At 43.0% G+C, this 13,730-nt stretch overlaps 1 protein-coding gene across 9 annotated transcripts in view; it reads left to right on the top strand.

The window, feature by feature from the left end:
- CDC14B (cell division cycle 14B) overlaps positions 1-11,547 on the top strand; it is a 54,298-nt gene extending 42,751 nt beyond the window's left edge. For 2 of the 9 annotated variants that reach the window (XM_081213746.1, XM_081213750.1), the window contains exons 13-15: positions 3,919-4,035; positions 10,922-10,978; positions 11,259-11,547. In XM_081213746.1, coding sequence (XP_081069872.1) covers positions 3,919-4,035; positions 10,922-10,978; positions 11,259-11,298 — 214 coding nt within the window. In that variant the 3' untranslated portion in view covers positions 11,299-11,547. Of the gene's footprint in view, positions 1-3,918; positions 4,036-10,547; positions 10,646-10,921; positions 10,979-11,258 lie in introns of all 9 variants that reach the window. The other 7 variants (XR_014013119.1, XR_014013120.1, XM_081213747.1 and 4 more) reach the window with 7 other exon arrangements.
- Positions 11,548-13,730: the final 2,183 nt, after the last annotated feature.

Below are 13,730 nucleotides of genomic sequence, written 5' to 3'. Positions count from 1 at the left end.
ACAAGAAAAACTGATTGTGATTTGTGTGCTTTATAGAATTGCCCTCCAAAAACTGCCAGACATTTGCAGGACGGTGTTCTTTTCTTGTCCGGTGCTCTCTTGTTATCGGCATATGAAAGGTCGTTTGGGGTTTCTTCATCTCCTAGTTCTGGACTAGTTTTGAATAGCTGCCTTGCCACAGTAATCTGTGCTGGGTTTTGATTCTCAGATTATGGATTTGAAAAGATGTGGACAGTGCTTTGTCAGTGCAGTACAGGTCAGACACTGAAACTTGCAATCCTATGCATGCTCCCCTGTGAACAAGGCTGCATAGGATTGTGCTGTAAGTGAAGGAATGTAAAAGGGCAAACTATTTTCTGGATTGCAGGTATTCTTGATTTTTTTCACATATGAAAGTCTTAAATCCCACCTTTCTGTCTGATTTAGGATGGAAATGTAAAATAGTTTATGAAAAAGGAAAGTTTGTTGTGTCTTGGATTGTACTGGGCCGATTTAAGGAACGAGGCCTTATGCCCCCTAGTGATACTTTGGAATATTTCACATTTCCCTTGTATCTTTAACAAGAAGGTCTTGTGTTGAGCAGTTTGTGCTTCATTGCAACTTTCAGTCCTTAACTCTGCTCACCCAATTTAAACCTACAGAAATGAGGCATAGATGATTTCCTTAATTTGATAAATATAGAATCATAGAATTGTACAGCCGGAAGTGATTCCCAGGGCATTCTAGTCCCAACCCCCTAGAATGCAGGCAATAAAGAGAAAGAGCAGGATGTCATTCACATATTGCTGGAACCTTGATAGCAGCTCCTAGCCATTTCATACAGATGCCCGTTCCCATTCTTTATAGCTGAAGACCATTGTCTTGCTCTGTGTTATTTCTGGAAATTAGCATATCCTGCATTTTTAGCTTTAAAAATGCAGTAAATCACTGTACTGTATACACATCGACCTTAGTGTGCTTAGAATAGCTTGCATTTTATGAACTCCTGGAGACTTGAGACACATTTCTTGTCTCACAATAGAAGCGATGAGCTATGCATTGCAACCAGTGAAATGAATTGGTGTCACAAAGCGAAGGAGACAATTACAGTGAGGAATTAAACTGTCTCTTCCCTTTGCAGTTGCCACTACAGTTGCAGTCTTGCAGAACCTGTCACTTATCTGAAATGCACCCACTTACAAAATGTGGGGGGAGAGGGAGGGGCCACTGCTGTAGAAGAGGGGTTTAGCATCTTAATGGAGCAATCCTTTGTCCCTGGGAGTGCTGCTGTGATGGAGATGGAGGTGTACCAGTGAGAAGACACTTAGATCTCCACTGGCTTAGACCTTCCACCAGTGATGTTGGGTGGAGGAGGTAAGAAGGGGGCTTATCGGGGCTAGTTGTGGATACACCAGAACCATAGATGCTTTGTTTCCCTCACATGCCCACAGAAGCACTGAAACTGAATGCCTGTCATGGGGTGGCCAAAGTTAATACCCTCCTATTGCAGCCCCTGGCAGGGGGATTAAATCTCTTGTCCCCCACCTCCTGCTCTGGCTACTATGAAATAGCCGAGAAGTGGAGCTGGCTCCCATTGTAACAGCTGATCACTCTTTCCCTCTTCCCCAATTCTGGTGTAAAGGTAAGTTAGGATTACTCTGTTAATTGTCCTCTCAATGACTGGTTCATACCCCTTGTGGAGCAAAATGTTTTTTTAATAGCTGACCTGAATTTTTACTGTCCTTTTAAAGTTTCCAGGAATGCCTTTTTATATATCTAAAGTGGCTAAGAATAGAAATAAACTGAAAGCATATCAATAATATAAGCACTATTATTAATTTTTTTAAAAAAGTAAGAATAAAGAAATCCATAGTCACCTAGTGATTGTCCCTCCTGGAAAGTTTCACTGAACAGAACTATTATTGCAGCCCACTTAATTGCTTACAGGAACAGATGGGGGGAAGTTCTTCTATAGTATCAGAGCTGAATCTTGCTCCATGAAGATATGGGATTTATTTGTTTAAATTTGTATATCTCAGGGTGGCTCACAGCATAAAAATACCAAATGAAAGCACAAAATACGTAATAAAAACAAGAACAGAAAAAGAGAAAACCAATAACACCCCCTCCCAAAAACACATTTAAAAGGACATAGAATTGTTAATCAGCCCAAAGGCTTGGTAGAAGAGAACACCTGCTGCCTTTAGAGGTATAATGAAGGTGCCAGACGAGCCTCTCTGGGGAGAGCATTCCACAAACTGGGAACCACTGCAGAAAAGGCCTATTCTCATGTTGCTACCCCCTGAACCTCTCATGGAGGAGACACACAAAGAATGGCCTCAGATGATGATTGCAGGGTCCAGGGTGGTTCAAATAGGGAGAGGCGGTCCTTGAGGCATTGTGGTCCTGAGCCATTTAAGGCTTTGTAGGTCAAAACCAGTACTTTGAATCGGTCCCGGAAACTAATCGGCGGCCAGTGCTGTCAGGCCAGGATTGGCATAATGTGCTCAAACCGTCCTGCCCTGGTGAGGAGCCTGGATGCCAAATTCTGCACCAGCTGAAGTTTCCAAACCATCCTCAGAGGCAGCCCTACATATATCACATTGCAGTAATCCAACCTAGAGATTACCAGAACATAGAAGTTAGGTCATCCCTGTTCAGATAGAGGTGCAGCTGGGTCAACAGCCAAAACTGATGGAAGGCACTCTACACCACTGAGGCCACCTGAGCCTCCAGCGAAAGCAAAGGATCCAGGAGTTACCCCCCAAGCTATCCACCCGCTCCTTCCGAGGGAGTGTAATTCCATCAAGAGCAGGCATCCGGTCTAGGGAGCCGCCCACTGACCATGCCTTGGTCTTACCTGGATTGAGCTTCAGTCCATGACCGAGGCAAGACAATGGTCGTGTCCATCCACTGCCTCACCTGCAGATGTAAAGGAGAAATTGTTGTGTGTCATCAGCTCATTGCTGACAACGTACTCTAAAACTCTGAATAATAACCTCACTCAGCGGTTTCATGTAGATGTTAAATAGCATAGAGGATAAAATTGAACCTTGAGGAACCCTACGTTGAAGGCTCCACGGGGCCAAAGAGCACTCCCCAAACATCACCCTCTGGAAATGATTCTCCAAGATGCTGTGTGAGCGTTCACCAGCTAGGAGGGGAGGGAATACAGTTGGGTAATGTATGCTGATGAAATCTCTCCCCTTTCCAGTAATAACTGAGTAGTGAAGTGGAGGAATTTAAGGAGACGTTTGTTCCTGTTTCACCGCCTATGGAAAGCATGAAATCAAAACAAGGACATTAGGAGAACAGGATAGCAGCAAAGCAGAAATTACCTTGTTTTTTTTAAAAAAGTGTTGGTTCACATAACTTTTTGAAAACTAGAGAGTTCATTTCAAATTCTGAGCCCCAATGAAGGGATTCACAGTTGGTTTTTCCGTGCGTGTAAAAACCAATTTCTTTGGTTATAAACTCCAGTGGTCAAGCTTAGGCAATCACTGCTCCTTTATAATATTTAGATATTTCTTAGTATCAGTTCATATGTTGGATTGTGTGGTCGCCCGTGCCTTGTCTGGGACATTCAGGAGTAATGCAGAGATGTTTGTATGGTAGGATCCATAAAGGCACTTTTCTTGCACTTGAAAGAAAGAAAGAACCCTTTGCTTCTCTGTTTTGGAAGTAAAAACTTGAGCCCAAAATGGTTGGCTGTATTAATACTCTGAATGAAAAGTTTTAGTGGATTTAAAACAGAGCCAATATCTGAATACTACCTCACACTCAATGAGGAAAGATCAAAAACAGTTGTCCACAAAATCCTGTCTTTTAGGCATCTTAGGTAGATGTTTTGAGGTAGAAAACTATATGCCACATTTATCTTCGTACATTATGTACATTTCAGTTTACTTTTAAGTAATTTCTTTCTCCTACTCCTTTCAGGGTAATTCTGCAGTCCAGTGTTCAAAAAAGTAAACCGCCTGAAACTAGCAATTCTGACACTTCAGGCCATTCTAAAAGAACAACCAGGTCTACTGCAAGAAAAGGCAGTTTTAAAAGGTGAGAACTACTGTGCTGCCCTGCAGACACTGTCAATTAATGAAGACTGAACTTTAAATAAAATTCAGGCTTCTGCTTCTTGAATTAAATGCTGCTTTCAGACAAACACTGAACCGTAGTTTAGTGCAAGTAGCAGTGAGCTTTGAGTTCACAGATTCCCCCTTCCCTCCTTCAGCACAGCCATGAGATCAGAAGCATCCTCTTTTAAGTTTTGAACTAACCTGTTTCTTTTTGTATCTGAATTTGAGGGGTGGGAAGAACTACGTTTAGCTTTTGAGAGCCCACGTCAAATTGTGGATTGTGATCCTGGCATACTTAAAACTATAGTTTAAACTAATCAGAGCTCTTGCCGGTTAGTTTAAAAGTAGAAATGGATGCTGATGATGTTCTCCTTATGGCATGACTCATAAGAGAAGAGAGGAAGAGGGGGCATGTGAGACCAGGACTCCATGGCTGCTCACACACATGAAGCTAAAATGGAGATTTGGTGTTGCATCCAGCCGGGGCCCAAGTATCCTTTTCTAATGTATTGGGGAAATGTATTTAAGACAGAACTGTTGTTGTTTAGTCGTTTAGTCGTGTCCGACTCTTCGTGACCCCATGGACCAGAGCACGCCAGGCACTTCTGTCCTCCACTGCCTCCCGCAGTTTGATCAAACTCATGCTGGTAGCTTCAAGAACACCATCCAACCATCTCATTCTCTGTCGTCCCCTTCTCCTTGTGCCCTCCATCTTTCCCAACATCAGGGTCTTTTCCAGGGAGTCTTCTCTTCTCATGAGGTGGCCAAAGTATTGGAGCCTCAGCTTCACGATCTGTCCTTCCAGTGAGCGCTCAGGGCTGATTTCCTTCAGAATGGAGAGGTTTGATCTTCTTGCAGTCCATGGGACTCTCAAGAGTCTCCTCCAGCACCATAATTCAAAAGCATCAATTCTTCGGCAATCAGCCTTCTTTATGGTCCAGCTCTCACTTCCATACATCACTACTGGGAAAACCATGGCTTTTACTATACGGACCTTTGTTGGCAAGGTGATGTCTCTGCTTTTTAAGATGTTGTCTAGGTTTGCCATCGCCTTTCTCCCAAGGAGCAGGCGTCTTTTAATTTCGTGACTGCTGTCACCATCTGCACTGATCATGGAGCCCAAGAAAGTAAAATCTCTCACTGCCTCCATTTCTTCCCCTTCTATTTGCCAGGAGGTGATGGGCCCAGTGGCCATGATCTTCGTTTTTTTGATGTTGAGCTTCAGACCATATTTTGCGCTCTCCTCTTTCACCCTCATTAAAAGGTTCTTTAATTCCTCTTCACTTTCTGCCATCAAGGTTGTGTCATCTGCATATCTGAGGTTGTTGATATTTCTTCCGGCAATCTTAATTCCGGCTTGGGATTCATCCAGCCCAGCCTTTCGCATGATGAATTCTGCATATAAGTTAAATAAGCAGGGAGACAATATACAGCCTTGCCGTACTCCTTTCCCAATTTGGAACCAATCAGTTGTTCCATATCCAGTTCTAACTGTAGCTTCTTGTCCCACATAGAGATTTCTCAGAAGACAGATGAGGTGATCAGGCACTCCCATTTCTTTAAGAACTTGCCATAGTTTGCTGTGGTCAACACAGTCAAAGGCTTTTGCATAGTCAATGAAGCAGAAGTAGATGTCTTTCTGGAACTCTCTAGCTTTCTCCATTATCCAGCGCATGTTTGCAATTTGGTCTCTGGTTCCTCTGCCTCTTCTAAATCCAGCTTGCACTTCTGGGAGTTCTCGGTCCACATACTGCTTGAGCCTTCCTTGTAGAATTTTAAGCATAACCTTGCTAGCGTGTGAAATGAGTGCAATTGTGCGGTAGTTGGAGCATTCTTTGGCACTGCCTTTCTTTGGGATTGGGATGTAGACTGATCTTCTCCAATCCTCTGGCCACTGCTGAGTTTTCCAAACTTGCTGGCATATTGAGTGTAAGACAGAACTACTTGAGTTAAATGTGGATGTTTTGAATAACATGTATCATGAAGGCACATGAGGCCTCCATCTTTGTGAAGCTAAGCAGGTCCAACTCTGGCCACTGCCTGAATGGGTAACAGCCTCAGAAGCCACGTATGAAGGTTGAATGTAAGCTGAAGTAAATCAGTAAAAGATGTTTTTATACCATCAGCCTCCCCTTGTAAAACAAGTTTAAAAGACTTCTGTGAGGGTGAGAGAGTCTCTTAGATATAAGAATATGAAAATTATATAAATGCCTCCTCTACTTAGATGCAAAGACCTTAAAGAACTGAGCAGGAGGCATGGTGTTTATAGAAAGCGATTGGAGTTGGGGAGACTTGGACATACAGGATTGCAAGATTTTGTTGCTTAATTAGTGTATTTAAGATATATTTTTAATGACTAAAAGATGCCCATGATTAATCACCAATTTGAAAAACATACAGGTGCTACTTTTTTTTAAAAAAAAGGAAAAAAGAACTGTAGATGGCAAGCGCCATTTTGGTATTGTGTCCTGTGTGAGAAAGGAAGGGGAATACATTTCTTATAAGATGATGGCTCCTGGTGCATAAGTTCACATCATCAAAAACAAAACACTCAAGTAGCTATGCCATTTATTTTAGAACTATTGGGTTGTTGTTGTTTTTTATAACAAAGCACTTGAGATTAGACTGGCCATTAGTTTAACAGATGGAAATAGAAATTGTATTACATCAAAGTTTGAAAAAATGCATGTTATTTTTTGGGGGTGTAAATTTGGTTGTTGATGGTGCATTCTGAAATGTATTCTTGCAGTAGAGATACTAGTCTGGGTTTCTGTGCTCCCCTTTCCCCTCCAACCACACAATCTAGTTCCAAGGCAGCAGGGTTGTCCTGGCTTGGCAAAGATTTACGTTCCTCTTTGGAAGTATTTGGTGAGAGTCCTTTTGTTGAGACGCTTTATCACCTCTATCCAGCATTTCATTCCCCTTCTCCAGCTGTTCTTTTCTTCTGTTTTCTACTAGCCCTTCACCTGAATCCACTTGCTGCAGCACTATTGTTTTGTGCTATCAAGGCGCATGGTCTTTGTTATGTACTGAAGTTCTCACCCTGGGCCAGCAGGGGGGATACTGTGGTTGGTTTCACTCAGGTCCACATAGGCCACAACTGAACAGTCTTACTCTTGTGTTTTTAAGAAGAGTAGTGAATGAAACACATTATGACAGTATCAGCCATCCATCCTTACAATGTCAATGAAATTTTATCTGGACAATACTTATTTTTCTAAATTGCTTCAGCAGAAATAATTCCTGCTTTTACTTTTAATATTTGCTTGTTTCAAAATTACTCACATTTCCAATTTTTCACAGTCCACTAACTATTTACTCAGCTTGTTGAAGCAGAATGAACAATGAACCAGTTTCTCAAAACCTGCTGATTTCGCTGGCTATCTTTCCTCCTCCTTTCTGCATAGTCTTACTATTATCTTTGGTATGCCTTTATCTGAACTTCTTTGTCTTCAAATATCCCTAACATTATATTTCCATTGCACTCTAATAGATCTCTGCCTTCAGTCTCCACACTTTTTACTTGACCAGATTCAGATATTACATCTTGCCTTATTAAGGCAAGATATGCACAGACCATATACACAAACATGCCACCCCTTCCCTTCTCTTTTCTCTGTGAGGACCCTTTGAAGAAAATAGGGAGGCTGCAGGGGGAGAAGAGAAGGTGAAGTCTCTTACATGAGCAGATTTCTGCTGTGCAACAAGGATTCTGCCCTATAGGTTTGGTTAACAAAGAAAGTCTTCAACCTTGATGTGCCAAGGAGAGAAAAAGTGGTGCAAGAACAGAACAGGCAGGCACAAGGCTCAAGCCTAGTTGCATCTGAACGGGCCCTTTCCTTAGAAGATATCTTGGGTCAGTAGATTAAGGGCCCACAGGCTAAATCGTTGCATGAATTGGATATTTTAGGCATTGGATAATTGTGATTTAAATAGTACACAGTAGGGCCAGGCAATATCTGGTTTTCACCATCATGATTTATCACCGGCTAAACATTGCGATATACTGATAAATCACAACGTCTGAAATAAGGATGGAGCTATGTAGAGGCATTGGCCAGCTTCATGTTTTTCCCCCATTGTAATTTTTGCTGGCACCTGCTCTTGTGATTTGCTGCCTCCTGCAGGAAGCAGGAGAGAGCTGAGCGGGCAGAATTAACGGGCTGCAGGAATCGAGAGCATTGGCTGGCTTCATGGTTTTTCCCCACATTATGATTTTTGCTTAGCGCACACCCAAACACACACACACACACACACACACACACACACACATCGTGATTTGCAATATATTCCCAGGTCAAAAATTATGAAACCGCTAGCAACTTCAAACCAGTTATGGATAATATATCGATATAGAGTATCGCCCAGTAGTTTCCTGTAGTTTTGTGGTAGCCATATTTCTTTTGACTTTAGTGGAACCGAGGTTAGAGAGGAATTGTACACTGGTGTTTGAGTAGCAGAAATTAGTCATTTACATCAGGAGTGAGGAGCCTCAGGCCTAGGCATAAATGTGGCTCTCTGGACCTCTTTCTTTGGCCCTCACGATGCCCCCCCCCCTCCAGCTGCCCTCCTGCAACAGGTCACCCTCTTCCTAAGTGCTTTGCCAAGAATGTGTGCTCAAACTGTGATAATGCCTCTTGTTTGGCTTAAATTTGAATGGGCAGGTGTATGTGTAGAAACCTGATTTTTTGCGCAGCTGGACTGTAATCTGTTGCACAGTGGTAAGACTCACATGAATATTACCCCTGGCTGCCTGTGAGAGTATGTGGCCTTCGGGTCTAAAATGATTCCTCGCCTCAGTTTTCTACATCACCTTGAATAGTGATGGACACTCCCCTTGTTCAGCCTGTTGGACAATTGTTTCAGTCAAATAATATCAAACATTTAATAGAGAATGGAAATCCAGGAACCAGCCAAGGCACCAAGGTGCACTTGCGATGTGGCTCATCCTATAATTTTAGAAATGATACGATAAGTGAGAAGATAACAAAAACGAATCTGTTATGCTTCACTGCGTTAAAAAAAATTAAAATCAGGTTGGAAGATTATGGGTTGCAAAATCATGCCCTCTGTCTTCCGTTTCCAGGTTTCTCCCAACAATAGTTTGCCAAGGTGTCCAGATTCCTGAATGGAAGGACTATTTTCTCTTTGCAGAGGGAATAGCAGTGGGTGTTTTCTGAGTAGAACTGGCATTGGCTACAGCCCATACTCTGGAATTCTAGACTAGGGTATACAACTTAGTGATGATCACACCTCTCTTCAGTAAAGGGTGAAGACCAGTAATTCTATAACTTGTTTTCTCAAGTCCTATATACAGAGGGGGGTTTTGCACACTGTATTCCCCACGCAGAAGTAAGCAAGGCACACAGAAGTGAATTTTGGAGATGTGGGAACTGACTCCTATAATTCTGGAAAAGTCAGAACAAACCCTAGAAACTACAGGTGACCCAAATGGGGCATAGAGGGAGTTGTTTTCAAAAGCAACTTGCAGTGTTGGCCACAGAGCAGTTTTATGTATCCCTTGGTGCAGTGCAAGCAAATGCCCCTGTGGTAAAAAATAAGTGTGTTTCCTTTGGAAGCCTTGCCTCCTTCCATACCCCCGTCTCATAATCTGCATTGTGCCACAGTCCTTGGTCTGGTCAGTAGATTGAACCTCTAAGGACACTGATCCGTTGTACATACGCAAGACACACCTGTGTGACAGATCTTGTAAGGTAGCCTTAGGCCACATTTACTGTATTTTTCGCTCTATAGGACACACTTTTTCCCCTCCAGAAATGAAGGGGAAATGTGTGTGCGTCCTATGGAGCGAATGCAGGCTTTCGCTGAAATGCAGGCTTTCGCTGCGCACCCGGGGCTTCAGGCAGCTATCCACAAGCCTTCGGGCTCTGAAGGCTTGCGGATAGCAGCCTGTTCTGGAGAAGCTCGGGCTTCCCCCATCCCCAGCCCTGCAAGCTCTGGGAGCGGCGGCGAGGTTGCGCGCAATCTTGCCGCTGCTCCTGAACCTGTTCTGGGGGCTGGGGTCGGGAGAAGCTTGGGCTTCTCCGGCCCCGTGGCTGGGGGAGGGGGAATAATTTCCCCCCCTTTATTCCCCCCCCCCCGAAAAACTAGGTGCGCCCTATGGTCCGGTGCGCCCTATGGAGCGGAAAATACGGTATCAGCCTTAGCAGGTGCTCTGTGTAAGGTCCCTCAGTGCCCTACAGAGAAAGCCCTATGCTACCACCAGGCATTTTTTGGGTCGTGACAGCATAGAAATTCTATCGTAAGGGAAACAACCGTTGTTAGAAAAGTACTTTACATATATGTAGAACTGCTTCTATATCGGGGTTGTTCACAAGCGCTTATACGGGGCGGGTGCATCTGATTGCCTCAGCCAGTTCAAAAAAGCAACAACCCGGATCTTAAGTTCCTACGCAGTTTTCAAGAGTGCTTACGTAACTCCCTCCCCTCTTTCTCTTGAAAATGGCTGGAAACCTTTGCTACAAATGAAAGAGTCGTCCCATGTTGCTACAGATAGCAGTTTAGGGAGCACGATGAGTGGAGAGAGAATGGATTTTAAAAGGCACTTGAAGAATAGGATCAAATACACCGTAAGTCCTACACTATTAATTAAATAGTAAGAAATACTTTTAGTTTCTTTCAGGGATAGTTTAACCATTTAACCATGAGAAACAGGCGGGGAGGCGGCACACACGCGCACCTTGTTTTATAAGATCTCCATCTGCTTTTAATATCATTAGTTGCATTTGGTCTTCCTTGTTTAAACTGAAAGCTGAGTAAAACGACAGTACTTCATGCATTAAACTCTGGCTGGTCTTGAAAGAACTGTTTTCCCTTTACCTTTTCTTTCTCTACTTTTCCTACAGTCTGGTGCCTCAGAGGGAAAGGAGGAAAAGGGATGCTTTACAACAAATGCGCTTATGGTACTTTGTTCCCACTGCTATCCCTTTATAGACCTGAACTCTCCCTGCCCCCCCTTCCCTTGCTTCACTGTTTGTAATCTGAGTTGCTTGGCCTGTGCTTTTGTTTACTACAGATGTTGCATCGCTTTCAAAAATGCCGTCTGTGAGTGATCCTTTCCGTCCCCGAGCTCCTATTTTGTTTGCTTGCTTAGTTTTATATTGGCTAACAATCCTCAAATTACTGGTTTGTGTTTTGCCATGTGTATCTGACATCTTGCACACCTCATTTTTATCATTTCAGCAGTGCTCCCAACCCAAGAACCAGAACTGTGTTGCGTTAAAAGCAATCAGAGTGGAAGAGGATTCAAAGGAAACAAAAGGACATGACTGCCAATTAAAACAATTGGAAGAAACTTTTTTGTATATATATAAAAAAAGCGGTGGTCTATTTTTTATATTTAGTTGGAAGACGTTTTAGTTTTGTGAAGAGAACTTTTGTGTGAGGACCCTAAATTACTGTAAACTGTACCATTTTTACTTTTAATGCTAGGAAATTATTCCCAAATATAAAAAGCAGCGTGTAAATTTTAGCCTTCGGTCTGAATAACTCTTCTTATCAAAAGAGCTTTCTTTTCTGTACAGCGCTCATGTCTAAAATGTGATGGCAATCATCTAGCTTCTGTCAACCACCACCACAACTGTGGCATTTCAGCTATTTGGAATGACAAATGTAAGTTATCAATGTAATTTCTCTCCCTAGGTGGAGAGAAGTGATACTTCATTTCCCCCCGCCCCATAAACAGCTCCATACAAGTTTGACTATCCTAATTTTAGTAGGATTTTTATAAAGTGGTAACAGACTACTAAACTAGCGTCCATCAAATTGTGATTTATTTTTATGTTTTTGTTTTCTGGGGTTTCTATTTTTTTCTGTTCCAAGTTACACCACTGTCTGTTTAGACTGCTTCTAATTTAAATGTAAAGATTGCATGTGCCGTATTTTAGGGCCACTTTGGAAAGTTGTCCTCCTGTGCAGGTAGAGAAAAACTATCCTAACACGGTGAGCTTCCTAGTAACTTTTCTTTTTTTGGGGGGGGGCAGATATTTACACACACCATCTCATGTCTATAAAAGCAATGCTAGGGATGTCTCTCTCCAAGCCTTTAGGGCTGCTGCAGCCTCCAAGATCTCCTACAGCCTACAGCAGGCATGGCCAAACTTGGTACTCCAGCTATTTTGGGACTACAATTCCCATCATCCCTGGCCACTAGTCCCGTTAGCTAGGGATGATGGGAGTTGTAGTCCCAAAACAGCTGGAAGGCCAAGTTTGGCCTTACCTGGCCTACAGCATTACCTAGGTGTTCAGACAGAAGTCTATACGCCAGCCCTACCTGGGAAAGCCAGAGATTGAACCTGGACCTTCTGAATAGAATTGCATGGGCTCTAACACTGAGCTCTGACTGGAGTTGCAGTAGCCTCTTTGCATCCCTTGTCTGACACACTGCAGTTTTAAATTACCTTTTTAATGGAGAAGCAGTAGTAGCAGCTCTGGAGGCAAGTGTACCCGGAGCATCCTAAGCTAATTTTCATTTGTGGCTTTAAAAAGTTGGAAGAATGGGGCCAAAGCACCATGATGCTGCTTTCTGCCCTTTTGTTATTGGACATAGCACTTTGACAGCTGCATTGGCCACCTTGTTAGATCTTAAAGGGACAGGAGGCGCAGTACAATCCTGCTCCAGGAATGCTGTCTTTCTTCCACTCGGCTCTTTTCTGCCTAGGGAAAAATTGCTGTGGGAGCAAGAAAGTGGCACAAGAACACCTGTCTACTTGAGGGCAGTTGCTACTACTTTTTAAGTAGGGCGTTGGCTTTGTGCCTTAGGATTTGGCTTGGGGGTGGGGGTAGTTGCCCCTGTGGGGCTAGCAAAAGAAACCTAAAACTAAGAGACTGCTAGCCACTTGACATTGAGCAAGCTGCTAACCATCATAGTTTCAGTGAAGAAGTTGCTGCTAACAGTTGCCAAGAAATGCAACTATAGTTTCATGAATATGTTATGATTGAATTCTCACTGCCACAACAGACACATTCGGTAAAATTGGTTCCCTTATTCATGCCCTGTAACTTCCAGCATTTTACTTTAAATCACTGTGCTGCTTCATGTGACCACAAAATTTCTCCATGGTGTAGCAGCTTTCATTTAAGAATCTGCAGACTTTATGCGTGGAAAATATTTGAAAGAATGTGATGTTTCCACATCATGCTGGACTGATAGAGCCAATATTTGGTTTCACAGCCTGTGTACATGGTACCAAATACTAGAATTACCAAAAGGTGAGCTACAGTTCCCACCCCTCTTACTTTGCAAAAGTGTTTTATGAGTAAGGACTTTGTAATGTCTCTGTGGCCCTCCAGTGCTTGGGTTACAATTCTCATCATCCCCAGCTATTTGGTCATGGGACCAAACCACCTTCTGCCCAATGGATCTACAGCAAGTAACTGGGAAGCTTCCCAAGGTCTAGTCGCCTGCTCCTACTCATTTCATATTGGGCATTTATCTTGTCTAGTATAGCTAGGTGAGTAAAAGGATCCAAATAGATAGTCTGCTAAAAGTAATGAGAAAATGTGCCGTGTTAATCTTGAGCATGGGTAGGCAACCTAAGGCCCGGGGGCCGGATGCAGCCCAATCACCTTCTCAATCTGGCCTGCAGACGGTCCAGGAATCTGTGTGTTTTTACATGAGTAGAATGTGTCCTTTTATTTAAAATGCATCTCTGG

This window comes from Podarcis bocagei, assembly GCF_964188305.1.
Source record: "Podarcis bocagei genome assembly, chromosome: 11".
Lineage (NCBI taxonomy): Eukaryota > Metazoa > Chordata > Lepidosauria > Squamata > Lacertidae > Podarcis > Podarcis bocagei.
Note: the sequence above shows the minus strand (reverse complement) of the source record. Positions and strands in the feature narration are given on the sequence as shown.